This window comes from Pelodiscus sinensis, chromosome 3 (genome assembly GCF_049634645.1).
Source record: "Pelodiscus sinensis isolate JC-2024 chromosome 3, ASM4963464v1, whole genome shotgun sequence".
Taxonomy (NCBI): Eukaryota; Metazoa; Chordata; order Testudines; family Trionychidae; genus Pelodiscus; species Pelodiscus sinensis.
The window spans coordinates 191,039,804-191,059,845 of NC_134713.1; the positions used below are offsets into that span (position 1 = coordinate 191,039,804).

Below are 20,042 nucleotides of genomic sequence, written 5' to 3' on the forward strand. Positions count from 1 at the left end.
TTATTCCTACTTGCAGGAATAAATCCTTAAATCCTTCAATCCTGAGACACTGCCCACTTAGCACCATGATCACCCCACCCCACAAAAAACCCCAACAGACTAGGAAGATCTTGCCATTACTCTAAATGAAAGTGAAAACTGAATCAGCAAAAGATCCAGATAAAGGGGTGTGCATCTCCTGCAAAGCATCCTGATTACAGCCATGTTCCAACTCAGCTGTATCTGTGGTGCAAGAGAATTCAGGGGTGAAGGGCCTGCTACGGAGAAAGCCCTAACTCCAACTCCTTGGCACAGGCAGACAAAGACTAATGGACGAACATAAGTGTTTCAAAGAGGGGAGACTTTTGACATGAATTTGAATACTGTACATGAACACTGAAACAGCATGAGAAAAGCCCTTCTCACAGTACTGCTAGCATGGCCAGAGCAAGATCTGGTGTTTTAAGCGAAGTTACCCAATCAATTTCCAGGCAAAATGCCAGTGTAGCATACACACTCCATACTAAGTCTCTGAATGCCCGTAACCCAATTTTCAGTTTCAAGGATTGATAGGGAAGGTGAGCAACACACATTCCCGAAAGAAATGAAAGGAAATAATAGCATAGCTCTGTTTTCCTAGTTCAGGCAGTTTATATTGAAAGAACAATGACTTTTGTAAGGAAAATTTAAGTAGGGTGATTCCTAAAATCAATTTGAGCAATGCCATTGCCTACTAAGCATTAAGTCCAAAGTATTCAGAATCCCTTGTGATTAATTTTCAGAGAAGCTAAAGATCAGATATCAGCACTTTTGCAAATCAGGCTCTAGGTGCTAGATTTTCAGACATATGTAGCACCTTAAGGTATTTAGATACCTATAGAAGTAGATAGCCTCCATCTTATGAATTAACTTGCTAAGACACAGTTGAAAATCCCACTAGGTCCCTATATACATCTTCAGATGCCTAAGAACCTTTGGAAATCTGGCCAAAGGTGTCTAAATCTGGACCCTTAAAAGATGAAATTCTTTTGAAAATGTCAGTGCCTGTCTCAACAATGCAACTTGCACTATATTCAGGGTTTTTGAACTACATATTGCATAGATATGGCAGCACTTACTCCATATGCACATTTTCATCACACTTTTCCAAGGGCAGCACTAGCAGTACCACTACGAAAGGAGAGGCTTCCAATCTAACTACAGAGTTGTAGCATAGAATAGGGTAGCCATGCTAATTAATCTGAGCAACTAATATGATTAGTTTGTATATTTTCAGGATACTTCACTTGTGTTGTTGAAAAAATATGGCTTTCTCCTAAAGCTCAGCTACATATACTAAGATCTTAAGATATTTGAATGACCAGTTTTGTTTTGAAAAAACAAACAAACAAACAAACAAACAAACAAACAAACAAACAAACAAACTTAATTTCTTACACCACTAGGACACCAATGCAGCAGAGATCATCTGTGTCAATTTCAATATGCGAGTCAACCCCACAGACTTCAACTTTACTGAATTAGTGCCCAATTCTACACACAGCTGCAAAACGCTGATTGCTCTCTGATCAAGTTATATATATCTGAGTCATTTTCTAATGCAGGGACTACTGACAAAATAGTAATTTGTATTCTTTAGTTTCAGGGAAAAAGCTTCATTAATGATCTAAAATGATATAAACTGTCTGTTTTTATTAGGATTTTTTAACCTATTAGAAGTCTTTTGCTTAAGATACTATGCACTTGCAAGTCTGAATAACTCTGACTATATATTCCTGACTTTTAAAATTGGGCATCAGACTTCCTAACCTTTCTGTCTTCCTATATGATCGGTCTCATCTTTGAAATGATTTTGGCAGCTCTATGTAATAAGGACCAGTTAAACATTTAATTGCCTGGCACTATGGAAAATATATGGCCACATCCTAATAGAACAAAAATGACCTTCGCTGAAAGGTAAATGAATTATTTACTTGATTTTATTATACCGTTGAAGTTTGAACAGAATAAACCAAAGACAAATCTTGACATCACTCTCTGTAGATTTCTGTATTGAATGGTGGCATTTGGCAACACTGCAGATTTCAAATAACCGAGTAACAAACAGTGATAAAGAATTTTATAGATTCAAACTTTGAATGTTCTGAAAACAGAATATAGCCAAAGTCACTTAAATATGTGGAGGCTACTTTAGAAGTACAAAGCTCCTATTAAACTGAATGAGGATTCTGTCATTGGACAATCATAAATGGCTAAGTTGGCCTTTGGGAACAATTGTGTGGACTAATTCTCCACCACTTATAATCAGAGGTGTTATAATGGAAGTCAGAGGCCAGAAATTACTCCTATTTTTTCTCCCTGCTTGCCCTCCAGAGATTTTTTTATATTCATGGCTTTCATATTTTAAAAGCTATAATGAATTGCAGGTAGTCAATTTTATGAAATAATAAAAAGGACCATAATGAGTCTTATTTTAATCAAATGAGTCACAGAATGATGCTGTAATGTTTACTATATTTAAATAAATTGTAATGAAATTAAAATGCTGCAATATTGGGCTGAACAGAAATCTACCAAAAGGAAGACCTGATTAAGCAGATTCAATTGTGGTATTATTTAGTATCCAAACCTGCATAAACTTAGGAACATGAGTAAGTATAATTTGTGCAAGTGTTCATGGTAGCTGTTTTTGAGGGTCTTTATTGATAGATATAATTCATTGCTACATGCATACAATAAGAATATTAGAAAGATTTGGTGCAATGCTCATATCCCTTTATTTTCTAAACCAACTTAAAAAAAATCACGTTCACACAAAAAATAGATAGGGCAATGGAGGATTGAGAAGTAGAAAGAGCACAGCAAGGACTGCATTAAGGGAAGGGGCTGTAACATCTTTCCTAGATCTACTTACAGTAAATCAATCAAAACACTTGATGGAGTCACCAAGTGGTCTAGGGGGTCCATCTTTTGAAAAGTATTCAGTTACTTTTAGCTGTTAGTCAACAAAACTACAAGGTGCAAAAGTCAAGGCATAGGTCTAAGTCTTTGCATTGTTTTAACAACTCTTTCCAGGGATTCCCTTTTGGAGGCACCATAGGTTAGGAATAGCCCACCTTTAGTGTTCACACTAACAATCTAAGGCCAATTGTTAGCTCATTTGGAGCCAGACTATGGCCTGTCTTATTTGCCTGTGCATGGGGGTAAAGGAGCATAACATGGTTTCTTATCGCCCCCCTGTGGGCTACATGCATGATTTATAGTGTAAAGGAGAAGCTGCAAGAGTTTCCATGGGGCAAAGCAGGGAGGCATACGGCACTTTCAAAGCACATCAGCCAGTGCAGCAGTGCTTGCTAGGAAAGGCAAGTTCCCTGTGTCAGCAAAGAGTTCATCCACATTACTGCCTGCCTGCAGCAAGGATCGGGGATTCAACTGTGACTCTGAGTTGGTCTCTGGTCTACTCTTGTATCTAGCTGCTGCCAGTAAGCAGCCTCTTCATCTGGGCATGGGGGAACTCCCCATTCAAGTTCTAGTCAAGTGTGTTATTTGCAAAGGAATGGATGATCAGAACAGGAGAATCACCCATCAGCGCCCTAAAGATGAAAGTGGGTTTCTCAATACACAAATAGTGTGTCCCCTCTTGTACGGTGAAAGTGATATACACTGTGGAAGCAAACTACCATGTCAGTTAGAACAATTTTATTGGGTTGTGAGTAGAAAAGAAATGCAACACAAGGAGGCTTTTGTCCATAGTGGTAGGTTGCACCTTCATTTCAAGATTCCTGCCTTTATTCAGTCTATGAATGTCCTGGCCTCTGTTTTTATGTGGGCTATCTCCACCTACTTGTTAGGTTCCTAATGAAGAGTAAATGGACACCTAAGGTTTGTGTTAAAGGAGAGGAAGCTCTATTCCACATACCTTTTCTTACTATCCCGTTTGGTGCTCTTTTCTAAGACTGCTCTACGTCGCAGGTAGTCATTCTGGATTTCATTGTACTTTGCAGTGTGCTCTTTAATCAGATCGGTGGTTTTCTTGTGATGTCTCTTGACAAGGTCCTTCATTTCTTTGTAGTGCTTCTTCTGCAGCTTAACGAAGGACTTCTGCTGTTTTAGTTCCTCAATGGTTTGGGCTTCCACTTCTGCAAGAATAATCATAGAAACGGCTTTGTTTTTCGGCGACCGAAATTGTACGTTAGCAGGACATTCCAATTCTGGTAAACAGGGAATGAAACCAATGGTTTACTACTGATCAACAATTTTTATTGGCTTGAGATAAATTAGAGGCTTTCAATGATAACAACCAACTTTATCTGGAAACAAACCAACATCACGGTCATTGTAACCAATTAAACAAAGTCTATGAGTTAAGTGATAAGTTCAGAGTCAGTCCATTAAGCAACACAAATACATTGTTTTATCTTTCCCCAGATCCCTTTCAGATGCAGAGGAATCCCACCAGCCCAAGACAAACCTATCCACTGTTCTCTCCTGTGATTTCCCAGACCACCAGAAACCTATCATTGGGGACAAATATCCCTCTGATAGAAGAGGACTAGATGTAACTCCTTCTGGGTTTAGAAGAGTTGCCTCAGAATGTCTCTACATAAGCTGCCACTGTCCAGGCACAGACATTAGGACGCTGTATGAACACCAGACCAGTCCAGCTATAGCAGGGTCGGCAATAATGTTTGATGGGGGGCCGCTCCAAGAATTCGGTAAGAGTTAAAGGGTTGCACACTTCTATGACATTAATGGAGGAGATGCGGGGCCTGGGATGGAAGTGGGTGCAGAAGGGAGCTTGGGGAGAGGATTGGAGTGCAGGGTCTAGGAGGCAGTTTGGGTGAAGGAGGGGATATTGACCTGGGGCAGGGGACTGGCATGCCAGAGGGGGTGCAGGAACTGAGAAGGATATGGGTGCAGGAGAGGATTCTGACTAGGAGGAGGAGTAGAGGAGGGGTGCATGGTCTGGAAAGGGGTTGTGACTTGGAGCAAGGGATTGGGGTGCAGGGTCTGGGAGGAGGTATGGGTGCAGGAGTGAGGGTGCAGAGGGTTGGAGTTACATGGAGCAGTGGTGCGGAAGGGCGAGTACAGAGTAGAGGGGGGGATGGAGTGCCAGTGGCAGGCTCTGGCTGGGCAACACTTACCTAGGCGGCTCCTGCCAGCAGCCCAGAAGGATCCTCAGGCAGGCTCCCTGCCTTTCACACCCTTGCATGCTGTTCAAAGTGGCCACTTCAGGGGCATTGTGCTCTCTGTGCACCATGAACCCCTGGGGGAGGGGGGGCGATGAGCACTGCCTCCCACACCCAGCACAATCTTGCAGCTCCCAGTGGCCAGTGCAGCGCAAAGCCACGCCCCACCCGCCTGGGAGCTCATGGCATGCAGAGGACATGGCCCCCTGCAGCTGGCCTCCTGGAGTGGCATGCGGGGGTGTGAAAGGCAGGCAGCCTGCCTGAGGATCCTTCTGGGCTGCTAGCCAGAGCCACCTAGGTAAGTGCCGCCCAGCCAGAGCCTGCCTCTGGCACTCCATCCCCCGCTCCGCCCCACCTCCACCTTCTACTCGCCCTCCTGCACCACTGCTCCATGTAACCCGCAGAATGGTGGCGGGCTGGATCCAGAGATTTGGAAGGCTGGATCCTGCTCAGGTTGTAGTTTGCCTGCTCCAGGGCTAGAGCGGTGTTTCTAAAAGTGTTCCACGGAATCCCTCTCAGAAACACTTTAACTGGCCGCCCTGGTTTGTTTATTTACCAGCGCAGTGGCCACGGAGCCTTGTGGCCCCCATTGGCTCCATTTTGTCCTTTGCAGCCAAGGGGAGCTGCGGGAAGTGTGTATCTGAGGGATTCTGCGGAACACTTCCAGGAGTAATGTGGCCGTCCCAATTTTAAAAATATTATGCAAACAGACTTTTATTCTTGTTTCCGTTACATTTCCATCGGCTCATTTTCCCTTAAAAAGGTCCTCCCAGTTTGACGAGGTTTGCCCAAGTTTCTCAAAAGTATCTGCTGTGGTTGATGTCTCAGCAACTTATTATCAAGCATTTGTTGTATTACAAAACACAAAGACAGATTTATTTTTATTCTAACTGTCTACTCAGTAAGGAAACATTATCTAAACTAGATCGAATGAAGAGATACTGAAAACAAAGTGTCATAAATCTACATACTTCTTGTATCCAAAACCTGGCCGAATTTGGTTATATTTGACATTGCTCATAGTCTGATTTAGTCTAAACTACATTGGGTCATGCTAACGTGTTCAGATTGGAGAGTTCCATCCTAGGTTGTAAAATATCTCAGAGAGGTAGCCGTGTTCTTGTTGTTTTTATCCTATGTTGTGTTTGTCCTATGTTCAGTTTGTACGTGTATAATTATTGCCATGTTAGGTGAAACACCAGGGATTGAACCGGGCACCTCTAGAGCTAAAAAAACATAAGCTGTGGTAGCCTGAATAAAGCACTGTAGCTGTGGGCTGTAATAGCTCATTTTCTCTGAAGAATGGGAGACCCAGTAACTCACACTACACCAGTGGTTTCAAACCTGTGGTCCGTGGCCCCCTGGTGGTCCGTGACAGTATTGCAGGGAGTCTGTGGAAAGTTTAAAAATAGGGATCAGGCCCACCACGATGTGCCCAATCCTTACTTTTTTTTTCTTTTCCTTTTCTTTTCCATTTCTTTTTCTTTCCTTACTTTTCTCTTCCTTTTCTTTTTTTTTCTCTCCCCAGGAGGGGGTGTCCATGAAATGTTAATAGATTGAAAAGGGGTCCATATGCTCAAAAACGTTCGAACCACTGGGTTACACATTTTCTTTGGGAAATGGAGATTAGCAAGAGGATATAGGAGATGTTATCTCATAACAATTCTTACAGAAAAGACGCCAAAGCTCTGGATGGGCCTCCAGTTCTGAAATTTTAAACAGTGCAAGTCGCTGTATTTAAGTGAAATTCAAAGATTGCCTCAGATGCAGTTCTGTCGTACATGCCGATTTAGTCCATGAGGAAACACCGTAACTCCTTCCTTTCCCACTCCCTTCTCTAGATAGCACTTTGGTTCACAGTGTAGGAACACATTTTGATATCAGTACACAAGGCTGTGCAACACTTTGACAAGTTACTACTATTTTTCAGTTGAACACTCATGAGGGTTACAAAGAGAAAGCTTCATGTACCAAACTGAAAATACACCTCATAGGAGAATCGATGTATTCTTCAGCGAAGTTCAACGAAAGGGCTTCTCAGCCTTCGAAGGGGCGAGTGGACACGATGCCATCAAGAAGCTAAGCCAGAGTGACATTCAACTAGGTATGATGAAATACAAGCTGCATATCTCATTGCTAAGAGTTACCCCATTGAGTTCAGGACTGGGCCCTATATTGGACTGGTAGCTACATTATCATGGTGTATCTCTAAGGATATGTCTACACTACCACCCTAGTTCGAACTAGGGTGGTTAATGTAGTCATTCGAAGTTGCAAATGAAGCCCGGGATTTAAATATCCCGGGCTTCATTTGCATCTTGCCGGGCGCCACCATTTTTAAATCCCCGTTAGTGCGGGCTCCGTGCCCGCAGCTACACGCAGCATGGAGTGGGTAGTTCGAATTAGGCTTTCTAATTAACGGGGATTTAAAAATGGCGGCGCCCGGTTTCATTTGCAACTTCGAATGACTACGTTAACCACCCTAGTTCGAACTAGGGTGGTAGTGTAAACATACCCTAAGGCTGTGTCTACATTGGCAATTGCAAATCCGCGGGCTTCTCCGGCTTATCCCCAAGCCGGAAAAAAGCAACAGCCATGTAAATGCAAATGCCGCGGGGGATATTTAAATCCCCCGCGGATTTGCAATTGCGATGTGTCTCATTAGCATCCCTTTTCCGGAAAGGGATGGCAATGTAGACACAGCATAACAGTGTAAGCAACATTAAGAGCTCTAGCATATGCAAGGCACTGGCTTTAAGTCATCTAAGTATGCTCAGAGCATGTTTGCGTGAGATGGTGGTAATAATACTGGTATTGTCTCTGCATTGGACATCCCCTCTTCCCCCACAAGATTCCAACCATTACTGACACACAAGGTAGTGCAATAAAGGGAGATATTAAAAAAAACCTCCCTACAGCAAGTCAGTGCTTATCTCATTGCAGACAATGACAACCCCCCTCCCATTGACTTCAAAAGCACAGGACTATGTCCTAAGGGAACAAGTCCTGGCATGTGCATTTGTCACAAAGTTCTTTCAGTAGTAATCAGATAATGAAAAGTCTAAACCGGGTGGCCTATTTCACCAAATGTACATTTATCTGGACCAAACTGTAAAATTCATTCAGCGTATGCTATTTCATAACACTGTTATATTTATTACCTGTTAGGACACTCTGAATAAGATCCTCTGTTTTGGCAGGAGCTTTCACAGAACCTGGAGATAAAAGATACTATTGAGTTCAATTCTTTTTAAACAGAAGCCATATGTGATGTCCTTTGAAAATTTATATATATTGTATATCATTATTGCAGTTGTCATAGGATATACAGTAGTGTAAACATCTTAGGGCACATCTAAACTACAAAGATTTTTTGAAAGAGGAGATTCTTCTGATCACATTTTCGAAAGAGGATCTTTGGAAAATGAAAGTAGTCTGGACACGGTTTTTTCGGAAAAAAAAACCCTTTTCAAAAGTTTATGCGGTTTTTCAACAAAGGGTTTTTTTTCTGAAAAAACATGTCCAGACTACTTTCATTTTCAAAAAAATCCTCTTTCGAAAATATGATTGGAAGAAGATATGCAAATTCCCGTGGAATTTGCATATCCTCTTTCGAAAGTGAGTCTAGACATACCCTTACTGTATATTTTAGAAATGTGTGTCTGTCTGTCTGTCTGTAAGTGCATTGGTTCAAGAACGCTTCCCAAATGGTAAAAGCTAGGACACCACATTTCGTTTGTAACTTCTCTCATCATAACTAAAAACAAGGTCTTTAGAACTGGGCTCTATATTGGACTGGTAGCTACACTATCACTGGTGTATCTCTAACAGTATAAGCAATATGAAAAGCTCTAGCGTATGCAAGGCACTGGCTTTAAGTTATCTATGTATGCTCAGAGCACATTTGCATGACATGGTGGTAATAATACTGGTACCCTCTCTGCATTGGATCCCCTCGCCCCCACAGGATTCCTATAATTAAACTAAGTGATTGGGCAACAAAATAGCAAATGAAATTTAATGTTGATAAATGTAAAGTAATGCACATTTGAAAAAATAATCCCAACTATACATACAATATGATAGGGACTAATTTGGCTACAACTACTCAAGAAAGAGAACTTGGAGTCATTGTGGACAGTTCTCTGAAAACACAGGGCTGGTCGTACCATGAGGCAAACTGAGTGTAGAAAATTGTGTCTGCTGCTGATGTTATGTAGGTAGCAGATCAGTACCATGAGAGGAGTAGAACAGGAAGAAGGCAGAATTGAGACCTTTCAAAGTTTTAGCCCAAGTGACAGGGCATGGGGGCATCAATGTGAGCTCCCCGCCTCAGGTGCTAAAATGTTGTGGGCCGGCCATGTGAAAACATACACTCAGCGTGCAGTGGCAGTGAAAAAAACAAACAGAATGTTCGGAGTCACTAAAAAAGGGATAGAGAAAATGACAGAAAATATTTGATTGTCTCTATATAAAACCATGGTATGCCCATATCTTGAATACTGTGGTCGTCTCATCTCAAAAAAGATTTATTGGCATTGGAAAAGGTTCAGAAAAGGGCAACAAAAATGATCAAGGGTTTGGAACAGGTCCCATATGAAGAGAGATTAAAAAAGACTTGGGCTTTTCAGATTAGAAAAGAGGAGACTAAGGGGGGATATGACAGAGATCTATAAAATCATGACTGGTATGGAAAAAGTGAATAAGGAAAAGTTATTTACTTATTCCCACAATATAAGAACTAGGAGTCACCAAATTAAATTAATAGGAAGCAGGTTTTAAAACAAACAAAAGGAAGTTTTTCTTCACTCAGCACATTGTCAACCTGTGGAACTCCTTGCCAGAGGATACGGTGAAGGCTAGAACTTGAATAGGGTTCAAAAGCGCTAGATAGATTCATGGAGGTTAGGTCCATCAATGGCTATTAGCCAGGATGGGTAGGAATGGTGTCCCTAGTCTCTCTTTCTCTGGAGTTGGGTGACAGGGGAGGGATTACATGGTGATTACTTGTTGTGATCCCTCCCTCTGGGGCATCTGGTATTAGCCACTGTCAGCAGACAGGATACTGGGTTAGATGGACCTTTGGTCTGACCCAATATGGCCATTCTTATGTTCTTAAGGTCAGGGTTTGGTTGTGCAATTGATTCTCATAAAATGGAAAGGGAGGAGTCGGCAGGAGGACCAGATATACAGTAGAATAATCACACCAGGGGCAGAGAGGGGCCAGAGATGGGAACCAGGACAGCTATAAGCCCATTGGGCATCCGGGGTGGAGAAAGAGACAGCTATCTACTATATATTTTAGAATTTGTTTGTCTGTCTGTGTATCAGTTTGTCTGTGTGTCTGTCACACCACTCCCCTAGCTGTGCCCGCTGCAGCTGCAGCAACCATGGAGAGGCGCTTCTCACCTGGCCCCAAGCTGCTGCAGTGAGGGAGGACAGGGGTAATCCTCTCTCCCCAGCACAGCCTTCATACTGAACCCCTCACCCCAGCCCCACCCCAGAGCAATGATTGAAATGAAGAAAAACAAAACTTATTTAAGTGATGGACCTGAGCAATGCCAGGTAAATCTTCTAATTCTGAACAATATCAGGAAATTTATCTTTTAGGTACTCTTTTTACTGCAGAAGAACAGTAAAATGGAGATACGTCCCAATTCATAGATTATATATTAATTACATTGATTTCTTATGATTTCCCAGTTATCATATTGAGGGTTGACAGGTTCTTGTCCCAAGATCAGGCCCAGTATTACTTAAACGATTGTAGAATTGGGAGCTCCTATGTACACAGTGGCAACATGCACTGTGCATTGTGCACGTATTTGCAATAGTCACTATGCTTATTAATACACTTAGCATAGTCACAAACACCCCAACACAGTAAAGTAGATGGAGATAATATAGAATTTACATCTGCACATCCATATGCTCACACCGCCCCCTGCAGAACAAACTGCAATGTTAACCACTATCTTCCTCATTACCATTACTTTCCTCATCATCATCTGTGGCCATTGTTCTGGGGTCTCATCTCTCCTATTGCCCTCAGACTAGGACTCAATTTGTGCAATATGTTATGCTGATGGCCAATAGGTCTAATTTTCAGTAAGGGTTTCTTCCTCTTCATTATTTTTATTTCCTCACCCTATCAATGTTGAGATGCTCTTATCCTAGAGTAGTATACTAATTATCTCAATTTATTACCATATATATCAGTTTGTTGCCTTGGCACTCTTGCGGTCATAAGTCTATGGAATCTCATGATTCTGTAGTGATGGCAAATTCTGACAAAATATTCCCTCACACACTCTATTCTCAGTTCACTAAAATGTAGGGTTAGTTTTGGGCCATTTATCTGTGTGGAAGTGTATAGGCCTCAAATTTTATGCTAAGTGCTGAAGCTAATGTCTTCTATGGTATAAGCCTGTAGGTTCCTTGCATTACTGCACAATATAATAAAGGTGGAATATAATGAAAACAAGGCTGTGAATATAATACGGGCAAGATAGCCTTATGGTTTACATAGGTGATGCTGGTATCAACACCAAACACCACAACACAAAATAAAACACCCTAACCACCTCACTTTTCTCAAGAGAAGGATGCAACTGAATGGAGTGGGACCAATCATGAGAATAAAGTCAATAGGATTTGGCTCATGGTTAGTACAACACTGCTACTTTAAGTGACAGTTCAAAATTGTTTTAAAAGGATCTCATACAACTCCTCTGAAGGCTGTTTAAGTTGGGTCGGGCTTATGATGAATGATCAATAACCGATTTGGAAATAATGCCATTTTAGAATTCTTATTAAAATATATTCATCAATACAAGTATATAGACCTTCCTTTTCAAAGAATGAATTTCAAGATGTAAATGCACGCGCAAATGGAGGGAAATATTTTTGTAAAAGCAAGTTAAGGGCCTAGCAGACATAGACCTAAAAACTATTGTGCAAAGGAGCTTGCCTGTAATGGATTGCTCAGTTGCACAATTACACGTGCAAAATAAACCGCTAATTTCAAAACTCAAGAAAAATGACTGTGCTTGCAGCTGTGCCCCCTTGTTCATTAAAATACACACTCTATCCTGTTTACATTGTCTGTTGTGTGAGCAAATTGCATCCCAAGGATCATGGGCCTATAGCCAAACCAATAAAAGATTGGCTATGGATTTTGAAATGACGGTACAATTGTTCTGTAGAATCTGAGACAGGAGTAAAAATTCACATTTACCAGGACAAAAGGATATTATGATTTGTTTAGCATTAGCAATGTGCTTGTGCTGTATTAATATGTGAAAAAGAAGACAGCCCTAGAGACACTGCAGTTTAAGAGACAGAGGCAAGTAAATATTAAATGACAGAAGACTGGTCAGCCGGGGACATCCAGAGGTTGGGATAACCAACTCACTTCTGGAAGAACTGAGATTTTAGAAAGCATATGAAGTGATGGACACATGCACTTTACTATAAGACTTGGAGATGTTCAAAATCTACTGCTCTTATGCTCATCACTCATCAGCATACAAAAAGATGCTCTGCACACAATATGAAAGTCAGATTTTCTACACTGCTCAACTCCTTCATGAAATGGTCAGATTCTTCAGAAGTGCTTAGCATTCCATAGCTTCCATTGTTTGCATGATCTCACTCCCCTTGGGAGGGACGTATGGGGCACTGTAGAAAACCTAGCCCATCACGTTTAAGTGCTGCTTTGGTATTTAAGATTAAAAAGCAAATACCAAAGTAATCTTCATGCTGGATTCTGCTGATTGTCTCTTCAAATTTCAAGGAGCCCTTGCCCACGAGTGGGTAATATTATTAATACTACTACTACTAATTATTTTTTTCTGTCCTCAACTCTTGTGTAATCATGACATGTTTCACTCCAATGGTGATTGCCTTTTGGGCACAAGTGGATATAGTACATGAAGCGCAAAGGTATCCTTCTTGAAGAAAGAGGCTATTGCTAATGTAAAATAAAATAACAGTGCATGTTATAATACAGGACAAATATTTTTTTAACATTTTAACACATAAATTTCCTCTACTCATTCAATATTACTTGTTTTTTAATGCAAAGCACAAACAGAAATTGTGACCACCACCATTTCTTGGTTGTTGTTTTTTTTGTTCTTTCAAATAATTAGTGTAGGAAAAATGTGATTAGGTCTTTTACCCGGGGCTGGTTGGCTGTGAACAACCTGAGTTGCTGGCTTTGTTGTCAGAGAAGTGGAGTGACTTAGTCCATTTTCTGCCGGTGTTGGTCTGGGCTCATGATTAGCTTCTGATGGTGGATCTCCCTGTTCAGCCTAAAGACAGAAAATATTTTTACGTGACTCTTCCAAATAGGTATGTACACAATAAACACCTAGCAGGGGAGAGAGTTATTTATTTCTAGTCCAACCTTCATGCCTCCTTTGATTCTGAAATTTCTTACAGGTTTTAAATACACTGCTCTAAAAGAGGAAAAAAAAGTGGGCTTACTAGCTTCGGTTTTCCACTATATCAGTTACAGTTCATTCTTGCAGCTTTACTTTCAAAAAACACAGCACATACCTTTCTGAACAATTATTCTGAGTGTACTTGGGTCTTTTATAACATTATAAAATGTTAAGAGGATATAACTCAACTGGGTAGTTTTCAGCCACAAAGCATACAGGTAATTTACTCATTTATGAGTATGAGAGATGAAACTATATTGAATCAGCATGGTGCTGCATCAAAAAAACCTTTTGGAAGTAAGTAGAGAGTATCAAGAAAATACCATTCAGATGCTTATTATGATCAAAATGTGTGTGCAGAACTGCCGCTAAATTTCATAGCTAATTTTACTAGATATACGGGACAGAGTAATTAGTCACCAACTCTCAAGACACACACACATACTTCTTATTCCCAGGATAATTACCCCATAATTACACTCAACAGAGAGCACATCAACAGTACCTCCATCCTGCTGAACTCTACATAAACATATATCCGGTATCCAACTCATCTAAGCATTTTCCACAGCCTTTTCCTCCTTGCCAGTTCCTTATGCACACCTTACAATCACTCTTGTGGGTGCCAGGTTTATAAAGACATACGAATGCTCTACGCTTAGGGAGGAGGCAGAGGAGGATGGACTTACACACTGGCAAGCTATTTGGGTTTTTGAGACAGCCAAAAAGAGTATGAAGACCTAGTTGCCATGGCACCAGCTGAATACAGTCCTGGCTTGCTCCTCAGGCTGCTTCTGTTTCACTCTTTGAGGATAATCCAATTACAGGCAGAAGCAGGAGACAGATCTCAGAATATTGTCTGCCACTCTATCAAGAGGCAATGCAGGTTCTGGTGTAATTGTTTTATGCTCATTACATTGCCAGTTTACTGCAACCTGGCTCAACAGTCACGTACCTTATCACTTTGTGTACTGTGAAAGGATCACTGACTCAGTGTCTTCATTAGAATACAGCTACACACCCAGAGACAGGAGTACCACCTTTGTGACTATTAGGAGATACAGTCTGTTCCAACCACTTGATTTATCTGATGCATAAGCACAGCATGCTCTGAACAGTGATATGCACATCCACTTTCCTAACAGAATGCTCATGGTTTTGGCAGAAAACTTGGCTGGTTTCATTTTTCTTTTTCTTTAAACACTATTAAAGGAAGCCATGTTCAACAGTGTAATAAAACGTGCTCTGCTAGCTGCCAGGGGACTGACAGACATGCCCGGCCTCTGGACAAGCTGGTGAGGCCCCCAGCTTTGTGCTCCTGGAAGGGGCGGGGCCTCAGGCAGAAGGGGCGGAACTGGGGCATCCAGCCCTCAGTGTTTCCTGGATAGCGCTGTGTGACATTTCCCCACCCCCCAAGCCAGCCCTCAGAGCCACCTGGAGTGCATTGCTTGGGGCTCTGGCAGCGATTTAAAGGATCCAAGGTTCCAGCTCCTGCCACTACTGCAGTAGCAGGAACCCCCGGTCCTTTTTGGCTCATTGGGCCCAGGGGTAGTTGTCCCCTTTTCCCCCCCATCCCCTCGTTAGTGGGCCTATACTTGGACTGCACAAATGATTAATAAAAAGAAAGTGAGCCTTTCAAGCTTGCCTCCCGACTTGCAAATTAATGCCTGGGTACTTTTTTGGCTCTATTGATCTGGGTTTTTCATTTTTCCAGGAGTAACGGTAGTTCGGACTAGGAAGCCTAGTCCAAACTACCTAGTTCGTGACCCCTCACTCTCAGAGATCTTGGGGGAAAGGCCAATCCCCGCTTACAGACAACCCCCTAACCTCAAACAAATTCTTTCCAATAACCACGCAACACACCTGCATCATAATCAGGGTTCGACAATCAGCCGGGCGCCCCGTTCATTTGCGGCATGCGCATGCGCAATGCGGGTCTTGCGCATGCGCAGTGCGGAGCTGGCGAGCGGCTTTTGCCCGCCATTCGTCAAGCCCTGATTATAATCATCAAGGAACCCATCCCTGAAATCAGCCCTGCTGTCAACTCTGCCCACACATCTATACAAGCGATTTTATCATTGGACCCAACCACATCAGCCACCAAATCAGAGGCTCATTTAACTACACATCCACTAATGTGATTTATGCCATCAAATGACAATAATACCCCACTGCCATGTATATTGGCCAGACTGGACAGTCTCTATGGGAAAGAATTAATGGACATAAATCAGATATCCAAAAAGGCAATACACAAAAACCTGTTGGAGAACACTTTAATTTACCTGGACACTCATTAATGGATCTCCAAGTCACCCTTTCGTTTCAGGCCAATTTCACAAGCCAAATACACAGAGAAGGATTGGAACTTAACTTCATTTACAAGTGTAATACTTATGCAAATGGTATGAACAAGGACATTGGCTGGCTCGCACACTATCTTCCACATCCAATGACTTAACCTACCGACCAAACAATGGAGGTGCTAATTGTTCTTATCATCCTGTTGTAACTATTTGAGTAATCTACTCACTGTGTCTCTCTTTTTATTTTTTCTCCTTCCCCCCTCCTTTGTTTCTCCCCTCCGCCCTTTCCCTTCCCTAATTTATTCTTGGATCTGGATTTCTAATACTCCTGTCATCTGAAGAAGCAGGTTGCGCCCACAAAAGCTCATGATACCATCTACATGTTTTGTTAGCCTTTAAAATGCTATTAGTCTATTTGTTGTTTTTTAAGTTTTTCCTGTTACAGACTAACTCGGCTACCCCTCTGATGCTGTTAAATGGAAAGCCTCGAAATTCATACAAAATCTGTAATACTTTTAAAGAAAGTGAATGATACAGTTCTCTCACTGGGACTAAGAAAACCACCCTATCAAAATGTGAAACAAACATGAGGGACTAGGATTGGTTTCTTTTACATGTTGTGTGACATGCAACCCCTTTTCACTAAAGACCAGATTCTGATACCCTTGAATAACACCTGACCATGCATAGCCCCCGTGGACTTCAACAGTATCCAAAATGGAGTACAACCTCTACAACGTAAGTGCAGAAAAACTTCGTCCTTAGGTAATGGATGGGATTTTGAAATGCCGTTAAGTGACGGATGAGCACAAGTCCCACTGACCTTCAGTGAAGTTCTAAATCATGTAGGTGCTTTTGAAAATCCCACCAAACAGGATGATTTTTCAGTGACGAAAGTCTCTCTTACCTCTTTCTTTACCTCTTCTTCATCCTCCAGTGTGAGTGCTGCCAGCTGTTTAGCTCTTTGTTCCATCAAGTTTACATATCGGATTGGGTTGGATAATGCTTCAATCACATCTGGAAATGAAGTAAACATTTCAGATCCAAATTCCTTAATCTATGGCATTAGAAACTTAAGGTGTTAAGAAAGTGCATAGGTTTTCCTGAAATATATTATTGAGAGTTACCACTTCACTGGAATTGAACCTAATCCATCATACCAAAGGCATGAACTGTGAAACACCATTTATACAGTTCCTGCACATGTGTTGGCACAGTACCTCGGTAAGACTTTTAATCCCTATTTTATTAGTGTAAGAGGTATTGGGGGAAGAAAAAGTAGGAGAAATGCTGCTGATTTGAATGGGTTTTCATTTTCTCTCTCCTACCTATTGTTTTTCTAAATTTATATCAAGAACACAGGGAACCCTGGATGTGCAATTTTGGGGAAGGAGTTTTAGGATGGGTTTTTCTAGACTGTTGAGCATTGGCAACAGTCTCCCAATGCTTAGTTAGGGCCATTTGGAGTGCTTTTATTTCATAAATTAAATACATGATTTTACTTTGAATCTTGCAGTCACCGCATACTGTTTCTATTACAAAATCTCAAGATGCTTGGCTTCTGTAAAGCTACTCAAAAGTCTGCTAGGAAAAAAGCACTCAGGCCCTCATTTTTGACTGTGATCCATGCAGGAAGCCTCACACCAGTTTTATACCGTGTCGCAAACAGGCTGAGAGGACTTCAAAGGTTTGTCTATTTAGTTTTGCTTTTGTGGTTCATCTCTGGGAAATTTAATAGTTACCTGCATAAGTATCGGGTACGTAGTCCTTAACATCTATGTACACAAAGACTGCTGGAAGCATCAAAGGTTGGTTCCGCTCATTTCGCAGACAGATGTAGTGATAGCCTAGAATATAAAAGCAGCTCAGTCCAGAAGGTAAGCTCTTTCCAATGTAATTACATTGTTATTCATTATTTATATAGTGCCCATGTGACATGGGCTCTTTAGGGCCTGTGTATATGCTACGGAGATCAATCTGCTGGGGTTTGATTTAGTGCAGTGGTCCCCAACGCAGTGCCCACGGGCGCCATGGCGCTCGCCGGGCCATTTATGTGCACCCGCGGAGCAATCTGGGCTAGCCCCGCCCCCGGGCGTGCGGCAGGTGCCAGCCCTGGGTGCATGTGCGGCCCCTACCCCGGGGTCGCAGCATGTGCCGGTGCCGGCCCTGGCCCCAGGTGCGCCGCACATGCCTGTGCCGGCTCCAGGTGTGCGGCGCATGCTTGGTCCCGCCCCAGTCACGTGGCCTGTGAGCGGCCCCACCCCCGTACGCCCAGCAGCCCCAAAACATTGGGGACCACTGATTTAGTGGATCTAGTAAGAACCCATTAAATCAACCGCCAACATTGCTCCTGTCCACCCTGGTATTCCATGAGGTTGCGAGGAGTAAGAGAGGTCAACAGGACAGTTTTTCCCATTGACCTCCTGCTGTTGGGATGCCACAGAAATTTGGCTTTTAGTAAGTTGACTCACACTACACTATTCACATAGCTAGAGTTTCATATCTTAAGTCGACTTTCTCCCTCAGTGTACATCTAGCCTTAGAATCTGTAGGAAGGCAAATTCTTGCCCAGAAGAGTTTATAATCTACAGACAACATACAAACAAGGGTATGTCTACACAGCAAAGTTATTTCGAAATAACTTTCCCAGAGTCTTCACAAGCCAACTGCTATTTCGAAATTAATTCGAAATAGTGGAGGGCTTATTTCAAAATTGGCAAACCTAGTGCCAATATCAAAATTGCTATTTCGAAATAAGAGCTGTGTAGATGCTGATTTCGAAATAGGGGGCCTCCAGCCTTTCCCAGGGTGCCCTGCTGGCCGCCCTGGCCACAAGGTAACTTCTGACCTGATGCCCTTCCAGAACCAGTTCTGGCTAGCCTTAAATGTGATTCAGCGTCCAATCAATGTGGACGCGCTATTTTGAAATGCATTTTATATATAGATGTGTTATTTCAAAATAAGGTATTTTGAAATAACTATTATGAAATTAGATATGTCGAAATAACACTGTAATGTAGACATACCCTCAGAGAATTGCAATGTTAGTTAAAAAGCATCAGAGTGCCGTGGTATGCTCCCAACGTGAATGCCTGACAATAAAAGCCCCAGAGAACACCAGAACCAATTACATGACCATGTATTTAAAATGTCTGTGGGGGACTGATTCCTTCAGACTGGCTACAATTAAAACACATCTAAAATAGGAGCATTTGCAGGCAATTTTGAAAGTGTGGAAGGCTGAGCCAAGCTGATTGTCTAGTGAGGCTAAGTTTCACACCCTCGGTGTCTCCATTCACCACAGCTAAAGCTCACTGACCAACCAACCTAAGAAACAAAGCCTGAAAAGGAGATGTGTCAATGATAGCTGCCATCCCCCTTCTTTCAAAATGGCTTCCTGGATGTAATCGACCAGTAAACACCATCAAGTGCTTTGTACGTTTTAGTTCTGTAGGGTTTCTTGTTTCATTCCAGATTTCAAATTCCGGTTGATTTGGGTGCTTCTCTTTTCATAGATGGTATAAAAATATTCAAAATGATTTACTTAATAAAACCCTGATGTTATAGCTAACACTGAAAGAATAAAGTATGAAATTAGGTGAATTTCTCCACCAGTGGCTGCACATGTTATGAGAGCACCGTAAATCAACATAGGTACGTTAAAATCAACAGAGTCATGCTGAGGGGCTGCCATGTTAGTTCTCTTCAGTATAGCACTTACCTGGTCGAATTGCTGAGACAGGCAATATCCGATGTCCTATAAACTTTCCTCCTTCCTCATATACTGCTATCCTTAAACATGCCAGAGAAGGCAGAACTACCTGTGGAGACATATTTGGTAGAGTAATTGGTGGCCTGGCATAAACAAGAAAAGTTCCTGTTGCATACAAGGAATACAGCAGAGTAGAAAATAAGGCTGTAGTCAGCAAATAAAGAGTTCGATAGCCATACCAGGAATCTGCCATACAATAGGTCAGAGTGTACATAGCCTGTGCATGAGCTACCGTTGTCAGGACGTTTTCTTTAGAGGTGAATAACTCATTGATGAGGAATGCCTAGAACAAACAAATTGGAAGCTGAGAACTTACCCCTACATTTTCAAAGCTGCGTGTGGATCTTTA

General features: G+C 41.9%; 1 protein-coding gene across 8 annotated transcripts in view; it reads right to left on the reverse strand.

The window, feature by feature from the left end:
* PLCB1 (phospholipase C beta 1) overlaps positions 1-20,042 on the reverse strand; it is a 771,739-nt gene that overhangs the window by 195,270 nt on the left and 556,427 nt on the right. For all 8 annotated transcript variants that reach the window (XM_075925687.1, XM_075925686.1, XM_075925693.1 and 5 more), the window contains 6 exons: positions 19,643-19,742; positions 17,664-17,768; positions 16,829-16,938; positions 13,351-13,483; positions 8,330-8,383; positions 3,899-4,118 (listed from right to left, as the gene is read on the reverse strand). In XM_075925687.1, coding sequence (XP_075781802.1) covers positions 3,899-4,118; positions 8,330-8,383; positions 13,351-13,483; positions 16,829-16,938; positions 17,664-17,768; positions 19,643-19,742 — 722 coding nt within the window. The remainder of the gene's footprint in view (positions 1-3,898; positions 4,119-8,329; positions 8,384-13,350; positions 13,484-16,828; positions 16,939-17,663; positions 17,769-19,642; positions 19,743-20,042) is intronic.